At 34.0% G+C, this 21,678-nt stretch overlaps 1 protein-coding gene across 6 annotated transcripts in view; it reads right to left on the bottom strand.

Annotated features, from left to right (window-relative positions):
• The window catches only part of CEP350 (centrosomal protein 350), a 147,509-nt gene that overhangs the window by 35,785 nt on the left and 90,046 nt on the right, over positions 1-21,678 (bottom strand). For 5 of the 6 annotated variants that reach the window (XM_057726102.1, XM_057726103.1, XM_057726099.1 and 2 more), the window contains 3 exons: positions 14,627-14,826; positions 4,731-4,942; positions 2,541-2,685 (listed from right to left, as the gene is read on the bottom strand). In XM_057726102.1, the coding sequence (XP_057582085.1) occupies positions 2,541-2,685; positions 4,731-4,942; positions 14,627-14,826 (557 nt within the window). The remainder of the gene's footprint in view (positions 1-2,540; positions 2,686-4,730; positions 4,943-14,626; positions 14,827-21,678) is intronic. The other variant, XM_057726101.1, reaches the window with a different exon arrangement.

A 21,678-nucleotide genomic window follows, 5' to 3' on the forward strand; every position in this document is an offset into this window, starting at 1 on the left:
TAAAACAAACATTTTTATGTAGCCATATTTTATGTAACATATTTTTTGGTTTAAAACTAAAAAAGGCGATAGAGAGGAGATAGCAACTGAATATCTTTCAATTTCTGAAGAAAATAATCAATTGGTTTCTGGGTTAAAAGAACCTTAGTGGTAAGCTTTATAGTGATTTAACTGATGTTTCTAGTACAATAATTGGGGGTAGGATTGCAGGCTGCACAAAAAATTATGATCTTTCGAAAATGAAGTATAAACCCATACCTTTGCATCTTCTAAAGCTGTGTATTCTTTTAGCTTGATAAGCTTTATGTGCTTCCAAAACTTGAGATGGTTACTTTGATAAAATTTTATAGGAGACTACTACACTTTCACAGACTTAGTTTCAACTCTGCCCCCAAAATGTTTAAATTAATATATTTTAAAAATTGGATATGTCAGCAGTGATTTTTTTAAATAAAAAAATCTTTATCACCTATGATTGTGAAGATTTAATAGCAGATGATGAGAAACTTCAAGTTTTAGATGAAAGACCTTGGGGGATGTTTATATCTTTAAGTACGAAAGAAATCAAAATCCTACAAATGAAGGGTAGAGATTAAATACAAGTCTCCTGAGAGTGAACAGGAATACATTTTATACACGTGCCCACATCGAGCATCACAATGTTCACCATCGGCAACATATAAGAAAATCTCTCTCTCTCTCTCTATGTATATATTTCTTACCCAAGCAACTCTCTAGATGAATGTATTGTCTTTATGAAATTCTCCCCTATAGGGTTTTTTGGAAGGTGAGGGGACAGGGGAAGTGGCAGGTAAATGATACATCTGTTTGTTAAAACACATCAACAGAGAGTAACCTGATGGACAGAATAACTCAAGCAAAAATTAAGTCTGATTATTTGACACATGCTGACTGTATTAATTTGTTTGATAACAAACTCTCCACTTAAGAAAGGTATTATATAATTCCACTACATTAAAATTTACCACTTTCATAAATACTGCATATAATGATGTCATCATGAATAAGTTGATGGCATTATAGTTTAAGAATCTCAGAGCTATTTTTCTAAAACTGTTCTTACTTGAATATGTTTTGCCAATAAAACAGTATCTTACAAATATTATCATTAATCCTTGTTGCATAACTCATGCAAGGATGGTTAAGATATTATTCCATTGCTACAGACAGAAAAGATTATCCGATATGGGAAGGAAACTTAAAGAAAGTCACCAGCAGAGCCATGGTGAGAACGTGCACTTTCATGTCCACTGACACGTTATGCTACTGGCAGCAACTTTTCACCAGAGTACATGAAAGCAAATATATTAAAAATACTAATCACTTGCAACAGATAAGTATGACAGACAACATTCCTCAACTTCAATTACTGGCTTGAACCAGTAATTCCATTTCTAAGAATTTATTCCTACTGAAAAATTCAACATGGATATATATATACATAAATGAAGATATTCATTACAGCATTATTTGAAACTTTGAAAATTTTGAGAAAACCTATACATGACCACCACTAGGGAAACAGTTAAAAAAATTATGGTATACCTACCCTTTGAAATATTATGCAGTTTTTCAAAGCATAAGGGAGATCTATAAATATGGGCATGAGGAAAAACCCCATGATTTATTATTGTTTAAAACACTGAAAACAACGGGGCTATAGAACAGAACCAAAGATCAAAAAATGAATAATAATTTTCCCTTTTCCTTTACTAAATGTCTACTCTCAAAAGAAAACTGAAAATGAGCTCAAAAGACATACACTCAATATGGTATTAACCTTCCACAGAATTCTGTGTAAACCAAGTATTCTCTGTCTAGATATGCCTCCCAAGATCAATGCCGTGAATCAAGTCTTTTAGAGTAAAGGCTGTTTGTTCTTTCATAATCTATACACCAGAGAGATTTATAGTATAATAGAGGTTATGGGAAAATAGATAGTGCTCCCCACTGCCACGTGCAGTCTCTTCTCTCCTTTTCCTCCCTTGAGACTTACGCTATCCTGCTCTACCACCTCCTATTTCTCCTCATGGTCATCATTAAATCATTCAAGAAACATTTAATAAATATCTACTATGTGCAATGCAAAGTACCTGCCAGGGCCTGGTGCTACAACTGTTAACAAAACATAGGACTCTCTTTTGCAGAAGCCTATATTCTAGTAGGGGAAACATGCTGGGTAAAGTCTGATTACAATTTATGTGCTGTCTGGTATAATAAGTTGAAGAGCAGAGCACTATGGGAACACAGAAGCAGTGCCTGACACACACCAAAAATTCAACAAATGTCTGATGAATAAATGACTATTAACAACCAAGAATATAACAATTTATTATAGTTTGTGTAATTAGGGATATAATTAACAATGAAAAGCAAAGAAATATGTGATTTAATCTTGGCAAGAAAAAAGCCTTCACGAATGAAAACAATAACATTTTACCACCCACACAGTTAGACAAAGCTTATTTTCTTTGCACAATACAGTGCAAAGAAAACTAGCTCCTCTTTGTTAGTCTTACCTGACTGTGTCACAGATAATGATTCATCTGACCAACTATAACAGTGTTGATGGGACTTGACGGGTAGACGACATTGTCCTCCAGACTTATGACTTCCTTTGCCTGACTCCTGCTTTGACACAGATGTGCAGCTTTTAGGAGGTGACTGTTCAAACAGAAAATCAAATGAGAACTGTTTTGTGATATAGTTGTAACATTCTACTTAAAATTCAAGATACTAACCAGCTGATAATATTTACAGAGTTTAAAATAACCTTACGAAATAAAAAGTAAAAGAAGTTTGCAAAATATACAAAGGATAAGATCTTGACTTTTTTAAAGGTACAGAAAAAAGTTATAAAAAAAGCATGCTTTTAAAAATGTTTATAATAAACTATGAGTGGCTACTGAATCAGTGCTATTTACCCCCTTATTCATTTTAACTTTAAAAATACTAAATATTGGGGTACAGATATTTCCTGAACATAACAATTTCACTTCCTTTGGCTATATATCCAGAAGTGAATTTGCTGGACCATACTGTAGTTCTTCATCAACAGATGAATGGATAAAGAAAATGTGACACACACACACACACAAATACTATTTAGCCATTAAAAAAAAAAAAAAGCCAGAAATCCTGTCATTTGAGACAACATGGATGGATCTTGAGGGCATTGTACTAAGTGAAATAAGTCAGAGAGAAAGACAAATACTGCATGATCTCATTTATATGTGGAATCTAAAAAAACCCAAACTCACAGATAAAGAGATCAGATTTGTGGTCACCAGAGACGGGGAGTGGAGGGGTGGGGGAACTGGGTGAAGCTGGTCAAAAGGTATAAGCTTCCAGTTATAAGATGTAAAAGTACTGGGGATGGAATGTACAACGTGATGACTATAGTTAACACATATGCTGTGTGGCATATTTGAAAGTTGCTAAAAGAGTAGTGCTAAAAGTTCTCATCACAAGGAAAAAAATTTTTTTTGTAACTATATGAGGTGATGGATATTAACTAAACACTGTATAATCATTTCACAATATATACATGTCAAGTCATTATGCTGTACACAAACTCACACAATGCTATGTGTCAATTATATGTCAATAAAACTGAAAAAAAATTAAAAATACTAAATGTGTACTACTTCTATGGAAGGAAGGAAGAAGAAACAGAAGGGGGGAGGGAAGAAAAAAGAGCATAAGGACTGCTGACAAGATTACTTACTACAAAGGACGTAATTTCTACCCTGATATCAAGTGGAAGTGAGGATGTCTGATTTGGTTCCTAGCTATCATCACTTCCCACCCCTCTGACCCTTGGCAAGTTTCCTAGCCTGCTAAGCTTCAGAGTGGGGCTTAAAATCTAAAGGACTGTTGTGAGGATAATCTACATAAGGCATTCAGCATACTATCTGGCCCCTGGTAAGTAAACATTCAATAAATATTACTTTTTATTATAAAAGCGACTTTAGGACAAACTAGCTTTGATTTTCTTATATGTTCCATTCTGAATTTAGGTGGATTCTTTTTTTAAACACAAAGAGTCTGTAACAATGTTTGTGTTCACTTATAATATTTAATATTGTTATGCTAATCCCTTCATATACTTTATAAAATCAAGTTTAAAAAGAAAAACAGTTAAGTTTCTAGCTTAAGTTATTACCAGATAGTTTTTTTATTGAAGTATAGAATTGAGGACAATGCAGAAAACCTTTTTATTCTAAAGTGACATTATTCTAATTTAGAATCTATATCCATTTCAGATCTGCCTTAAAGAGATGAAACCACTACTTTTATTCTGATTAAGAGTTATAAAGCAGTCATTAACTAAATTATAGAAAATGCACACTGGTATGGTTTAAGGTCTCATTGTTTCTATTATATGACAAAACACACACTTTAATAAGAACTTGTATTGTCTCACATATTACCTTTATTAAAGACTTTAGAAGTTCCTACCCTCTAAATATTAAAAACTTCATAACATAATTTTATAATTGTCATTAAAGCTAAATTTCATATACTTATATATCTTTAGGAGTCAATGAAAAGCTTTATTTCTACTCAAATGTCATATACTGTATGTTACAGGTATGGGTGATAATCAATGCTGTCCTTAATAGCAAGAATATAACTGTTAATAATATACCTTTCAGACAGGTTATTTCCCTAAAGAAGCTTTAAGATATAAATATATGTTAACTTACATGTTTACTAGGAGAGGTAGAAGATTCCAGTTCTTGTGAAAAAACCATTTCTTCAGTAAGTATACTGTGATCTGGACTCCCAGGCTGCTCCTGAACTATAGATTCAGATGGTATATATTCATCAGCAGGGCTGCCCAATTCTTCTGGAATAGAGCTTTCACTGTGTAGATGAGAGTAGGAAGGTATTGGAGATTCCATTTCACTAACTATTTCTAGAAGAGAGGGTGAGAACAAGAAAAAGTACACAATCTTGGTCAAGGGAAATGTTCATCTGTTAAACGTCACATTTGTTTTTAGCATAATTTCACTAGCTGCATTTGATATTATTTTTAATCCCATCACTTAATGAATCATATTTACTATAATGTTCATTAGTCTAAGAATTTTGGCTGATGCAAACTGAGAGAAGATATCTGTAACATAATCAGCAATGATAATAACTGACAACCTGAATGTCTGTAAAGATGCAGAGCAATTACAACTCATATATTCGTTTAGAAATGGAAATCAGTCCAACCACTTTGGAAAGCAATTTGGGTGTATTTGGCAAAGATGAAAACACTCTATGACCTTGCAATTCCAATCCTAGGTATGTATACATCCTAGAGAAATCTTGTATACATGCAGCAGAAGACATGCAAGTGGTTATTAGCGGTATTGTTATAATAGTCAAAAACTAAGTAAAATGAATAAATTGTGGTATATTTATAAACTGAAATGCTACACAGCAATAAAAATGAATGAACTGCATGCACTAATGGAGATATACCATGAATTTTACTCAGCACTTTCTGAATTTGTAGCACTGCCTTGCCTCTGGAATTTACTGTCCATTGTGGCCTCTGCTCTAAGAAAACAAATACTTTTCACACCTAACAGAAAATTCCTGACATTATACTTGTATAATCTTAAGGGTGTACACTGCTTTCCTTCTTTGTCACTATGGATATAATGCCCCAAAAGAGTTAGGTTATATCACACGTTGGGTCAATACTGATAACATTTGATATACTCAATTCTAAAAAAATCACTGAAGATTTTGGGCCTGAAATCTGTAAAATAAGTTTATTTAACAAAAGAAATACCTATACCCCAAAGAATGTTTTACTGCAATAAAGTAAAAATCCTCAAGGATATTCATCTCCTCCAAGATAGAATGTGGGTAAATTGTTAAATGGTTTAAAAAATGATTTAATTTTTAGGTAATAAGGAACAGAAGAATCCTTGACATTTCTGCTTTATACCCTTCAACATATTTCATTGTTACTTACTAAGTAACATATACTGATTTTAAAAGTTCTAACAGTATAAAAGTTGTGTAAAGAAGAAAATTAATGTCACCTGTACCACTACCTCCTGAGAGAGAACCATTGAAGAAGCTTCTCCAATCTGGAGAAGATTTCTTTGTGGAAGACTTCATTTTGGAAATTTTCATATTTTGCCCTTTCCCTTATTTTTGAAATTATAAAAGTAGTACAAGAATGTAGTTTAAAAAAAAATCCAAATAGTATAGAAGGACATAGAGTGATTATTTCACATGCTCCTCTCCAACCACTTTCAGCTGCCCAATTCCCACATCTCAAAAGTAAACCAATGGCAGTCAGATATGATTGGTGTGTCTTTCTAGACCTTTTCCTATACATCCTGACTTTTTTTAAATGTATTTTTTTTAATTATGGTAAAAAAAAGGTGGGGGGAGGGGGGGAATTCCCTGGTGGTCCAGTGGTTAGGACTCAGTGCTTTCAATGCTGTGGGTCCAGGTTCAATCCCTCATCGAGGAACTAAGATCCCACAAGCCACGAGGCAGCCAAAACAAAAGTAAGAACAAAAACAAAACCTGTGGTAAAATACACACACATAAAATTTACCACCTGCACTACTTTTAAGTATGCAGCTCAGTGGCATTAAGTACATTCACACTGTTGTGTGACCAGCACTTCCATCCATCTCCAGAACTTTTTCAACTTCCCAGACTGAAACTCTGTACTCATTAAATAATTCGCCATTCTCCTCTCTCCTCATCCCCTAGCATGTACCATTCTACTTTCTGTCTCTATGAATTTGTACTCAGGTACCTCATATAAGTGGACTCAAACAATATTTGCCCTTTTATGACTGGCTTATTTCACTTAACATAATGTCTTCAAGGTTCATCCATGTTAGTACATGTGTTAGAACTTCCTTCCTTTTTAAGGCTAAATAATATTCCACTGTATGTATACATCGCATTTTGTTTATCCATTAATCTGTTGATAGAAACTTAGGTTTTCATCTTTTTGGCTATTGTGAATGATACAGCTATAAACATGGGTGTACAAATATCTCTTTGAGAACTTGTTTGCAATTCTTTTTGGTATATACCCAGAAGTGGAATTTCTAAATCATAGAGTAATTCTATTTTTAATTTTCTGAGGCACTGCTGTACTATTTCTATAGCAGTTACAACTATTTTACATCACCAACAGCACTGCACAAGGGTTCCAATTTCTCCAAATCATCATCAACATTTTTTTCTTCTTTTTTGATAACAGCCATCCTAAGAGATGTGAGGTCATATTTCACTGAATCCCAGACTTTTGAAGACAGAGTTATGTGTCAGTAAGAGTCTAGCAACATTTGGACACTTTAAAGAAATATGGACTATAGCAGTCAATCTTCAGCATTTATTTTTAAATATATCCTATATAATGTGACATAAAACAAAATGGAAAAAACACCAAAACTTTGTAAAATGTATAATCTGTGGGTGCTGTCCAATATGATAGTAATATCAGCCTCATGTTGCAACCTAAATATCAATTAAAATTAAAATTAAAATTAAATAAATTCAGTTTTTCAGTTCTACTAGTCAAATTTCAAGCGCTTAGTAACCATTTAAAAAATCAGGCTTTGGAAAAAAGTCTCAGAGCTCTTTCCTGAACAATATTTTATAACACTTTATGAAAGAAAGGTGCATGGCTTAAACTCCTCAATAATGGACATCTATCATGTTTCTTGGAGCCCAAGCTTACTTTTAATCCTTCACTGATACATTTCCTGCCACATGAGTTCCCTGTCACCCAAGATAGAACCCAGAAAATGAAATTTCCAGCCTTCCTTGCTGAGAACTGGAACTTAGGCACTGAAATTTGGTGTCTCCAATCTGATATCCCTACAGAAGACTTCATTTTAAAATTGAGTAACCTGAAGAAGATGGCTCCATGTGGACTCCAATTTAGGCGGCTTTTGGTAGTGACAGTGGATTTTTCAGTGATTGCAAAGCTTAGTCCCTGGTGCAGAAGTGGCATGAGTGGGAAAATGATAAAAACAGCAGTTTGGTTGTTTTTTTTTTTCTTTCTTTTTTTTTTTCTTTGGAGGAGAAAGAAAGGGTGGCTTTATTCTTTGCCAAGCAAAGAGGGAACACCAAAACAGCAGTTTTCTTTAGTGCTCTGCTGAGTAGCTGCTAGAGCAGTTTTCTCATCTGGCCAGTTCTGTGGTGTGGTTTTAGCACTGCTCCTAAAAGCTTGGCGTGGAGCTGGCTCTCCAGTCACCTCAAAACTTTTATGAACCACTACATAGCCTTTACTAAGTTACATTTCTGCTTTGTCTTAGCTTCAGCTACTACAACAATGTGCCCTGATGGGTATACTATCATTTAATTATAATGTATTTTCTTCTTTTTCTTAATTTTTCATTTACTTATGTCATTTTAGCTCATTAAATACACTATTCCTAAGCTACATTTGATGAGATTAAAATTGCTTTTGTTTTATCACATTTACCCAGTAACACTTTCTTTGATTACACAGGCCAACAGTTCCTGACAAATGGAGGCTTGAACAACAACAACTAGTCTTGATTTGCCTTCTAGTCATAGTCAGAAATGTTTTCTACTTCTATTACAGCCCGTGATGAAACCTGAGACATTGAATCTCTTTTCTAGGTCCTCTTAAATTTCCTTTCAAGATGAAGTCTGTAGCAGAATTTGAGGCTAAAGAATGAGGATGTGGAAGTTGACAAGTAAGCCTCTGCTGAATAAACTAAATAAAAATTGTTCATGAAGAAAGGAACACTTCAGATGAACTATATTTACTGCATCATTGGTTTTCTCTATGTACCAATTGGTATGTATAGCTAAATAATATATCACTTAGTTTTGTCTGTTTTGCATTTTCTATAAAAAAAATCAAACTGCTTGTAGTCCTCTGTGATTTGTTTTGAGACTCTTGTACGTTGATTTGTATAGCTGTAATTTTTAAATCTTTACTGAGCATGGTATAATATGTAAATATACCACAATTTATTTATCCATTCTCCTATTGATGTGGGTGGTTTCCTTTTTTTTTCCTGCTATTTCAAATACTGCTGCTATGAACAATGTCATATATATCTCCTAGCCTAATAAATATCTATAGATAATCTATATGTATATCTCTCTCTAAATATATATAAGTATTTACAGATAGATATATTTATATCAACCTATTATCTATGTATCTACCTATGTATGTAAAAGTTCTCTAAGCAGTGGCTTTCAGATTTTATACCTTAATATGTTTAACTTTACCGTATGGGACATAATGATATCTCCTATTCTATTTCAACTTTAAACAATGCTGACTACAATACACTAAATGGATTTCATGCATCTCTAGTGGGACAACCCACAACTTGAAAAACATTGCTATAGTACAGCAGTTCTCAGGGGCTTCCTTGGTGGCACAGTGATTAAGAATCCACCTGCCAATGCAGGGGACATGGGTTCAATTCCTGGTCCAGGAAGATTCCACATGCCGTGGAGCAACTAAGCCAGTGCTCCACAACTACTGAAGCCTGTGGGCCTAGAGCCTGTGCTCTGCAACAAGAGACGCCACCACAATGAGAAGCCTGCTCATAGCAGTAGAGTAGCCTCTGCTTACCGCAAGAGAGAAAGCCCGCACACAGCAACGAAGACCCAACGCAGCCAATAAATTATTAAAAAAAACCCAAAAAAACAGCAGTTCTCAAACATTTTGGCCTCAAGACCACTCTACACTCTGAAAAAGTACTGAAGACCTCAAAAAGCTTTAGTTTATGTGGTTATAGATAGTTATATCTATCAGAATTTACCACAGTAGAAATTAAAATGGAAAAAAATAAAAATATTAATTTATTTTAAAATAACAGTAATAAACCTCTGTTAACATAAATGACATTTTCTAAAATTCAAAATAGCTACTTTTTTTAAAAAGAAAGTTTAGTTGAGAGAAACTGTTTTATATTAAAATAAAATCTTTAATGGCTAGCTTAACAGAAGACAGATTCTCATATCTGCTTCTGCATGCAATCTGTGGTTAAATGTTGATTTGGCTGAAGTGTATGAAGAAAATCTGGTCTCACACAAATGATACATAATTACCAGAGGGAAGAGTATTTTAACAGTATTTACGGGTAATTGTGGGTATCTTTTTTAAATTAATTAATTAATCTATTTTTTGGCTGCACTGGCTCTTCATTGCTGTGTGCAGGTTTTCTCTAGTTGTGGCAAGTGGGGGTTACACTTCGATGCAGTGTGCAGGCTTCTCATTGCAGTGGCTTCTCTTGTTGCGGAGCACAGGCTCTAGGCTTGTGGGCTTCAGAAACTGTGGCACATAGGCTCAGTAGTTGTGGCTCACGGGCTCTAGAGCAGAGGCTCAGTAGTTGTGGCGCACAAGCTTAGCTGCTCCGTGGCATGTGGGATCTTCCCAGACCAGGGATCGAACCTGTGTCCCCTGCACTGGGGCAGGCGGATTCGTAACCACTGCGCTACCAGGGAAGTTCCTGGATATCCTTTTTTAATGCCACACCAAAAGTGGACAATTGACAGTTTCTCTAATGTGAAATCTGAAACCATATGAGCAAACTTTCATGATCTGTTACATTAAAATCCATTGGCCTACCTTGCACTTAAAATGGATCTTTTATCATACATGATTTTCTAATCATCACTGGTCATTTGGAAAACATTGGTTCATTAAGTTAGGAAGATCTTTTCAAATACTGGCAAATTCTATCACACAATATGAAAAGATGACTTTGATATCATCACTCATACCAGAAAAGTCTTTAAAGTACTGGAAAGCTGTCACACTCAGGGTAGGGGAAACAGCATTTCTAAAAGCCCTAATCTTCACATTAAAGTTTAAATTTTATTACTGACAATAAACAGTCAGTTGTTTTTCTTAAAGAGTCAGAGTTGCTTCATTTATTTCAGAAAAATTGTTTGCAAATACTCAAGTCAGAGTAACCATAGTTTGTTAGTCATTTAAGTAAAAATGGTACTACATGAAAAAAATGGCTAGTTCAGCTTGCAAATGAAACAACTGTAGTAAGTGCTTTTCTTCAAGAACCATCATGCTTGGGCAAACACAAGTGCTTTATGAATATTTCCTATTTGGCCGCAAAGAATATTAAAAAGATACGTACTCAAAGTTGAGATTCAATAAATTAATATTTAAGTTAATTATGTGAATATTTAAATTAAAATTACATAAAATGTTAAGAATGGCATGTTTTTACTGTGAGTACAGGGTGGTGAAGAATACAATGATTACTATATGATTTGCTGCCACTGCCTTGACTCATATTAAGGCATCATCAGCTTTACCCACCACTATTTTTACACTACACATGTAATGCTGACACAGTGGAAAAGGCAAACAACATGTGAGTATCATTCAGGCCTTCTGAAAGGATCTCAGAGACCATGGACCATACTTTAAAAACCACTGCTCTAGGATTTATACTTGGCAATGGAACTGCTGAACTGTAGGACATGTGTACCTGGCTTTATTATTTTTATTTTTTTTTTGATTACTTTTAATGCCTTGCCTTTCAAGCTGGTTTTCAAACTGTTTTTCAATCAGATTTAACAATTAACACTTACACCAGCAGTTCTTTGTTCCACCTACATACTAACAGGTTTGATGGGTGTTTTAAATGGGGTGAATGATGGCTCCCCAAAAGATGTGTCCACGTCTCAACCCCCAAAACCTATGAATATAATCTTATTTGGGAAAAAGGTCTGCAGATGTAATTAAGTTAAGGATCTCATGATGAGGGCTTCCCTGGTGACACAGTGGTTAAGAATCTGCCTGCCAATGCAGGGGACACGGGTTTGATCCCTGGGCCAGGAAGTTCCCACATGCCGTGGAGCAAGTAAGCTCATGCACCACAACTACTGAGCCTGTGTTCTGGAGCCCTTGAGCTGCAACTACTGAGCCCATGCACCACAACTACTGAAGCCCACAAGACCAAAGCCCATGCTCCACAACATGGGAAGCCACTACAATGAGAGGCCCACGCACTGCAACGAAGAGTAGTCCCCACTCTCTGCAACTAGAGAAAGCCCATGTGCAGGAATGAAGACCCAACATAGCCAATAAATAAATACATAAGTTAAAAAACAAAAAAGGACCTCATTATGAGATCATCCTGGATTACATGGATCAGTCCTAAATTCAATGACAAGTTCCCTTGTGAAACAAAAGAGGAGAAAGACACACATGGAAGAAAAGACTCTGTGAGACTTAGTTAAGGAGACACAAGGAATGCCTATAGCATACCACCAGAAGCTGTAAGAAGGAAGGAAAGAACTGTCTCCTTGACCCTTCAGAGGGAGCACATAATCCTGCCAACACCTTGATTTTGTACTTTTGGCCTCCAGAAGTGAGAGAATAAAAAAAAGTTTTAGGACTTCCTAGGTGGCACAGTGGTTAAGAATCTGCCTGCCAATGCAGGGCACATGGGTTTGAGCCCTGCTCCAGGAGGATCCCACATGCCGCGGAGCAACTAAGCCCATGTGCCACAGCTACTGAGCCTGCGCTTTAGAGACCGTGAGCCACAACTATTGAGCCCATGTGCCCCAACTACTGAAGCTCACGTGCCTAGAGCCCATGCTCCGCAACAGGAAAGGCTGTGGCAATGAGGAGCCTGCACACCACAACAAAAGAGTAGCCCACACACCACAACAAAAGAGTAGCCCCTGCCCACTGCAGCTAGGGAAAGCCCGTGTGCAGCAACGAAGACCCAACACAACAAATTAATTAATTAATTAATTAATTAAATTTTTAAAAAAAAACTCAAATAATATAATTTAAAAAAAAGTTTTAAGCCACCACATTTGGGTAATTTGGTAGTAATCTGGTAATTTGTTATGGCAGCCTTAGGAAATGAACACAGGCATGCAATGGTATTTCTTTATGGTTTTTACGCTCTGATTACTAATGAAGTTGAACATCTTTTCATGTTTATTGATAGTATGGAGTTTCTTATTTGTGAACCATTTGCTCTTTTGCCTATTTTTTTTAACGTGTCTGTCATTTTATGATTGAGTCATAGGAGTTGCTTATATATTCTTGATAATATTCCTCTGTCAGTCATACGTGTTGCAAATATCTTCTCTTATTCTGTTGTTTTACTTTCTTTATGGTGTATTAATAAACAGAAATTCTTAATTTATTAAAGTCAAATTCATCAATCTTTCCCTGTATGATTTTTGTCTTGTATAACATGTTAATCTTTCCCGCCCCTTGATGTCACAAATATATTCTCTTATATTGTCTTCTAAAAGTTTTATAGCTTAAATTTCACATTTACACTTTTCTCCTCCCTTGAGATAGATCTTTTTATATTGTCATGTAGGGACCCAACTTTATTTTTAGCTCTCACAAAATTTATTGGAGATTCCCTCCTTTCTTCACTAGTCTCCTAAGTTACCTGTGTCAGAAGTCAACTTTCCGTATATACACAGGTCTTTTTCTGAGCTATTTGTTTCATAGTCTATTTGTCTATCTCTGATAACAAATATCACATTGTCTTAATTATTATACTTTTAGAGCTGTTGAAAGTGGTAAGTTCCTGCATTTTGTGGTTCTTCTTTAGGAGTGTCACTACTTTTGGGTCCTTTGCTCTGTCACACAAATTTTAAAATGGGCTTGCCAAATCCTACAAAGAAGTCTTGCTAGGTTTCTGATTTAAATTGTCTTGAATCTATCAGTAAGTTCAGAGAGAATTAACAACTTTATGATACTGAATCTATCTGTGATTATGGAAAAGTTCTGTTTATTTTGGTCTTCTCTAATGTCTCCTAATAAAATTATAAATTTTTGTCCGTAAAGATCTTGTATACTTTTTGTTAAATTTATAAATGGCATCCCTTTTATAAATTAGATTTTTCTAACCAATTTCTGCTTATCTACAGACGTGCAATTGAGTTTTCTTTATGGATTTTATATCCTGCAACCTTGCTAAACTCACTTATTAATTTTAATGTAAATGCTGGATTTTCTATGTGCATTGCCTTCTCATCTGCAATAATGAGAGTTTTGCTTCTTCCTTTCACTCCGTAGGTGAAAAGAAGCATCTCAGTCTGATTTCCAAATTCAAAGGGAAAACTTTCCATGTTTTATTATTGAGTATGAAGTCTGTTGCAGGTTTAGTTTTGTTTTTTTTTGTTTTTGTTAATAGATACCCTATATTGATTGGGTAAAGAAAGTTCCCTTCTATTGCTAATTTGAGCTGAGATTTATTTCTTTTATTACAAAGGCTTTTTAGGATTTAATCAAGTGCTTTTTCTGAATCCATTGAGATATCATGTAATTTTTCTCCTTTAATCTGTTTAAGTAATTCACCACATTAACGATTTTTAGTATGTGTTAAATCCCACTTGGTCCTGGAACAACCCATTTCCATTTCAAGAAATTTACCCATTTCTTCTAAGTTTTCAAGTATATTAGCATAAATGTAGTCACAATATTCTCTGATCTTTCCAACTTCTGTAGCATTTATAGCTGTATCACCTTCTTCACCCTTAATCATTCACATTTTTAAAATAATGAAGTAAATCTTTCAGTTATGTTAGGCCTTCGTATGTAGTCTGAACAGTTACTATTTATTACCTTTCTGTTCTGCTCTCTGGTCCTCCAGTTCTTTCTTAGGAGTTTTAGGTTTTATCAATTCTTTGTCCCAGGCAGCCAAAGCTTGTTTTTCCATTTGACGAATTTCTGCTTCCTCTGCATCTAAACGTCGCTTCCACTCTAGTAGCTCCTCTGCATGTTGTCGCCGTTGCATTAGTTTTTGCTCACGCTTTGTCAGAAACCTATGGTCACACCATGAGGAACAGTGTGAGGAAAAATCAACAGGCAGAAATCACTTTGAGAGCTTATTATTCATTACATTATCAACAAGTTATATAAAAACAAGACACTCACAGTATTCCTCTGAAAAAAGGTTGAGATAATAGAAGCTTTGGTAAGTGATCTTATTCAGGAAATAAGAGAATTTATGTTTTACTTGTAATTAATTGGAAGATTAGCAAAGCAAACACAGTGGTAAATTCAGGGAAACAAATCTTCAGAATATTTGGCCAATCATGACTGATAGTACTTATGTATTCACTCTTCACAGGTGATTCTTTTTCATAGCAGAAGATATAAGGAATTTAGTCTGAAGTCTCAGACCAGAAAACACACAAACTCAAAACAACAAAGACCAAAACAACAACAAAAAACAAACCCCAAAATCCCAAACAAGCAAGCAAACAAAAAACATGTTCAAGTCCCTTTTTGACTTCCATTTTCAAATTCAGTCTGGTTTTGCTTCAGGTACAGTGAGTTTGGTTCCCATTACCTGGGAGATGCAATGTCAGGTGATAATCTGTTTTTCATGGAAAGAACACTGAGCACCACAGTCGGATGCCTTATGCATAAAACGTTAACTATTTATTTACTTGAGTAAAAAGATGCACCAAATGCCTCAAACTTCTCAATTTAACCCAATCTCTGAAATGAAATAGCCTAATATATTTTAGCCTCAAAGGATTAGGGAACATTCCTGATTTAGGAAATTATTTGAGTAGTTGAAAAGCTACCGTTTGCTCTCCTCAAATGTAGATGCCACAACTGAATAAAAGGTGGGCTGCTCATACTACAAGTGTTAGATCTGTAGTGGTAGCTAATCAACAAATTGCATTCACATATCCAACAAACACTTAATAAAAAGCACAAGAACTGTCATTCCACTTCTTGAACAACCAGCATGTCAAATTAATGTGGAAATGAAAAGGTAAAATCTATGAGACATTTGACAAAAAGCCCCTAGGCTATTAGAAAAAAAAAAAGGAAAGGAAAAAAAAAAAAGCAATAAAAACAAACAAAAAGAACAGAGCATGCTCTATCAAAGAGTGCACTGAAAAAGGTGCAAAGTTACCTGACCAACTGGTTGTAGATATACAGCTGGAATTTGGGATGAAGGTTGGGAAAACAGACACTGAGAGAGGCCCAGTGATGAGACGTAAAGACAGAGAAGAAGTAGTGAACAGGAGAGCAGTGTCTACAAAATAAGGAGGAAGATTTTAAAACCAAGAGATCAAGAGGCAGAAAGAATGAGAAAGGAAAGCATAAGAGCCGAGTGTAGAACTTTTTAATATGCTTCCTGAATAACATTATAAGCTACTCAGTTACAGCAAGTGTTATACTTTGTGTGACATATAAAACATATACTTTTATAGATCTTACCAAAGATCTCTGAATAAACATGACTTTCTTCTCAGCTGCTGCTTAACCATCATTTACACTTTCAGGTAAATTTATTTGTTCATGAATAAAGTAATGAGAAGTAGAGTGTGAAGCTAAATAAGTTTTCTCATAAGCTTTAACATAGAGTACAACAATCATGGCCATGAACCTAGCATATCAGCAATTCTATACACATATGTAATCTTGAACGAGTAATTTTTATATCTGCACCTTGTCATATATTTTAAGCTTAAATTTAAATTTAAAAAGCATTACATTTGCCTTACTTAACTTTACCATCATAAGCTAAGCTTGAAAATAGTAATATAGTTTAGAAAATCAATTTATAGTAAAAACACCTTGTTTACATCTATAACGTAAAACTTACTGCTAACAGGACCTACTGGAGGTATCTTGCTTTATATTTAACAAAGCCCCACTTAAATAATAATATTGAAATATAAGACCCATGCTATAAAATATCAGGATGCATAATTAAGAATAAACTAAGGTAGTTCCAATAAATACCACCAGTAGTTTTAAAAAAAAAATCATGCTGTGGACAGTTCAATCAAACATAAGGTTAAAACAAGAAATTCCATATGTTAAACTTAAAAAAGTAGGGAAAAACCCCCCACAGTTTCTCTTTTTTTTTAAATAGTAAATAGACCATTGTATATATGAAAGGATAAGTAAGTCGAGTAATAGGTTTGAAAGGTTAATTCTCTTTGACAGAGCATGCTCCTGTTCACATGCACACAACAATAACTTGTAGATCAAGGCAACATTATTGCCTTGGAAGGGCAAGGAATAATATAAGTCACAGAAGTGAGAAAATCTAGGTATGAATCCAGTCACTCATTTGGATTTTAAAAAGTACATAGAATCTTGACTCCACATATATCTTTAGATAACAGACGATTTCAATGTCTGTTTCCCCACATACAACTTAATATTTCACCTTCTCTCTGTTCACTTACATACTCACTCTCTCTCTCCCTCTCCTCTTTCTCTCTACCGTATCTGGATTGCCTTGATTTTCTGCACTGAGTTTTTGTGCAATTTTGCCAGATTTCAATAAGACACTGCAATCTTCCTTGCCATTCTTTATGAATGTATAATAAACTTATTCTGATGCCAATTATCAAAATATTATGCAAGAACAAACGTACTTGGAGAAAGGTCCAAAAAAATCTATTCATAACGTTCAAATATCACGCACCCTCTCAAGTATATAACTGCTAAATGCATGCATGACCTAGTACAAAAAGTAGAATATTGGAACATGTGAAACAAAGTGTTTAAAAAAAACCCATATTAAATTTTTTTGTCCAACCCAATGTAGAGGATAATAATTTTCTCTATTAGAACAAATCCTAATCATTTACTTTGCATTTACAAAGATTAAGCATATTCAAAAGCTCTAGGTTAGAAATGAACAACAAAAGAAATGGCTGGGAAAAAAAAAAGGAAAATAGTTTAAGAGATAGTGTAAGAAATGTTTTAACCTAAAACTGGAACTTCTTCCCAGAAACACACATTTCTTATTTAAAATACATACATTCTAGAATTCAAGAGTGTCGTTTAAAAGTTGTATAAAATTGAGATAAAAGAAGCATTAGTACTTCACACTAGAGTTAACAATCCTTCAAGATGCTGCACAAGTAAGAGATAAACAAATTCGTGAATGATGGAGACATAAACGTCTGTTAAGAGAAAATGCTACTCATACACTTTATGGCTGTTGTCAAGGCATTCCCCAACAAGGCCTCTAACAGTTACAGAACAGTGGACTAGGATGGACTATATGATAGACTTAATTTAGTATGGAAATAATTATGTTCCTAAAATGTTTAAGCTTAAGAAATTCAAAATTAATTAATTCACTTTTAAAGTCAAAATTTTATACTCTAAACTTTAGCTACACAGCTATTTAACACCAGTTATCAGCCACTGAGCACTTTCCTAGTTTTAACAAATACTATTTAGAAGGGTCAATTAATTCTGAGATACCTTTAAGTCATACTGTAGTTTTTTTAAAAAAACTACAAGGGTGAAAGCTTGTAGTTTTTTAAACTACAAGCTAACTCAGTTTTCACTTTAACTGGCTGAAGTCCAGAGAGTAGGGTTCTAGTTCTAACTCTGCCATTATGCTACCTGTGTGACCTGGGACAAGGCACTTAATCGCTGCAAGCCTCAATTTCTTCCTGTAGAACCAAGGGACTATACTAGATGACTTCCCTAAGGACCTCCTAGTTTCAAAATTTTATGATTCTTTCTTCATTTAAGTATCTTCTCACACTTCTTAAAATACATACCTCAATACATTGCTAGACTATGTGACATAAATAAGAACCTTTTTCTTCCACTGAGCTAATAGAATTGCAGATTGTATTCCAACAGATTCTAAAACCTATGCTATAATTTGAAAGAGCAAAATTATGATCTAAATTTTAAATAAAACTTCCCGTACTAAAATCATTTGATTCTGAAAGATATTAAACAAAATAAAAACCTAATACTTTAAATTATTTTAAAATTCTTTCTGGATCTAAACAATTCTTTAATTCTATATTATTACAAGTAAAAATGAAACATAGTGCTTTTAATTTTAAAATGGATCAATCCTTTCCAGTCCTTAAGCATTTTTAATGATATTCAAAAAGGAAGATAAATGAGTATATGGATAGTACTGACCTAAAAGAAAATACAGTCTATTTTTCCTACAGCAAAATCTATTGTATTAAATTGTTTAATAATTTGCATATACTTAAATAAAATAATACAGGTGCATTATCCCTAATCTAGGAAGTGAAGAAAAAAAAAGCACATTACCAGACTATCAGGATTTATTCATCCACTACGCTTAGTCTAGAACCTTCTCTAAGAAAACTATATTTCTAGTTTAAGGCAATGATATTTAACACATTATTTAAAATTTTAATAAAACTGTCTTTAATAAAAATGGAATAGCAAAAGCCTTCACTTACAAATCCAAAGTATTTAACTCTGAACACATCAAGAAAATTTCCTTGATACATACTCTTTTCAGTAAAAATTTCTTCCTCTTCTGAGCTTCCTTAGCAATAGAGGAAGAGTAAATATCAGGTTCACTAGAGGAACCTGATATTTACTCTTTTTTCTACCTATAAGATAAGCTTTTCAAGGGCAAGGTTTATGTTTGATTCATCTTCATATCCCTCAGAACCTGCTATATTCATACATTTCCCAATAAATAATAGGTAGGGAATAAGTATATAGGATGGAATAAGTATATAATTAATAAATAATATGGAAAAACAAGCTGCTATTAACATACAAAAGAACAAATGCACGGTGTCCTATTTTAACACTTAAAGAGGAAGATAACACCATTCTTTCAGTGTTTCATTTACTCAGTAAATAATTTTCCTAAAATAGAATTGGCAAATTAAAAGGAAAAGTCAATTGCATGGTTTTTTCCCATGAATATCTGTTTCACAACTTTATACAGTAAATAAAGCCCCTCACAGTAGTAAACAAAACTCAGATTTCATTTACCAATAATTATCAAAAACCTGAGAGCCATATAGTCTGTGGCTTTCGCAAACACATTTTCATTGTTAATAACCTCTTTCACAGTTTAAATTTCTTTTGCTTTTCACTACACTGAGAAATGGAAATTATTTCTAAAATATCAACTCACTACAGAGATCAAGAAAAGCCATAGATTAGAATTACAAATTTTAACAAAGGCATTGTTATCTTAGTGAAACATTAAAGAAGGGAATCTTTCACTGTAGCCAAGAATAGATTGAACACTTCAGAAAAATATTTATCACAGAATCAAAGTGCAGAGAATTAACAATAAGCAATAATATACAATGAAAAAGTTCCTCCCAAAGTTACATAAACTTATTGAGAAGGATGACTATTTCCTGACAGGTGTTTCATATTAATAAAATAGTAATCTCTTAGAAGACGGCCTTTTCCAAGCTACAAAACAAATAACAGCACTTAGTAGCAAAGGCTCAAATGATTTTGTTATTAGTTACCTACTGTAGCAAACGACTACAAAATTAACTCACTATTGAGCTGACTTTCCAACATTGCTGAAGGAGATCTAACTCTAAAGCTTTGGTAATCTGAATGGTATTCAAAAATTAGTTTTCACATTACAGTTGATTCTTGAACAACAGGGGTTTGAACTGCATAGGTCCACTTACATGTATATTTTTTTCAGTAGTAAATACTGCAGTACTACATGATCTGTGGTTGGCTGAATTCACAGATACAGAACTGCAGATACAGAGGAACCATGCATATGGTATATACGTATATAGAGGAACCACGAATATGGAGGGCCAACTATATATGTTTAAGGCAGATTTTCATCTACGGGGAAGGTCAGCATTCCTAATGTAAACGGTCCCCTCCCCGTTGTTCAAGGATCAACTGTACATTGTTCTTGAGATTAAAAAAAAAAAAAAAAGCCTAAAAATAATCTCCCTTTTTAATGCATTGCTAATTTTGGAAAATACTCCAGTTTATCCTCAAACTTCAGTATCATTTTCCAAACATTAAAATGAATTTCTCTGCAACTACTGTCCTTACTCTAGCCCTACCACAAACACAACTGCATTGCTTCAAACAACAAATCAAGAAGTCACTGAATGCTTCAAGGCCTATTCTCTACGACAAATTTCTCAAATGTTTATCACAGTAGTTGACAAAGGACGGTAGAGCAATAATAAAAAAAAATTCTAGGCCTTTAATATTTTGGGCTCTGAGAAAATAATTAACAAAACAGAACAAAGTCAATAAATTCAACCTTTACTTTGTTATTTAGGATTTTTAAAGCTTTAACCAAATCTGAAATAAACACCACATAAACTAACGAACACCATATAAACAGAAAAGGATTACCAGTTCCTTCCACAGATGTGATTAAAATTATCAGAATATTATTCATAGAGACCAGCAATGAAGATTTTACTGGTACAGACAAGCAAGGAATCAATGAAGAAACTTCCCTTGAAGCTGTCTTTCCTCCAGCATTTATGATCCAAAGATATTTAGAGGCAGACATAAAATGTCAAATCAGTTATGAAAATTTATGAGATATTTTATTCTGAATTCAAAGATCCCTGGAGCAATCCAGTATGTCCACACAGGCTACTGGAAAATTTTATCAGCGAAGGAAGAAAGAATTCCTATTTGAATAAGTCTTAATTGGTCTATACCATGGAAATCATACAAAAGGTATACTTATACATCTGTAAATATTCAATTTTCACCCTCTTATATTTTTTATTTTAAAAATCTGTACTTATTTTTTAAACTTATTTTCATAATCGATTCAGGTATTTTTAAGTTATGAAATGCCAATTTAAGTTAATAAAACACAATTTCAATTAAGCAATGAAGTGCCAGTGTATAACACTGTACCTAATGTA

Source organism: Hippopotamus amphibius, chromosome 3, assembly GCF_030028045.1.
Source record: "Hippopotamus amphibius kiboko isolate mHipAmp2 chromosome 3, mHipAmp2.hap2, whole genome shotgun sequence".
NCBI lineage: Eukaryota > Metazoa > Chordata > Mammalia > Artiodactyla > Hippopotamidae > Hippopotamus > Hippopotamus amphibius.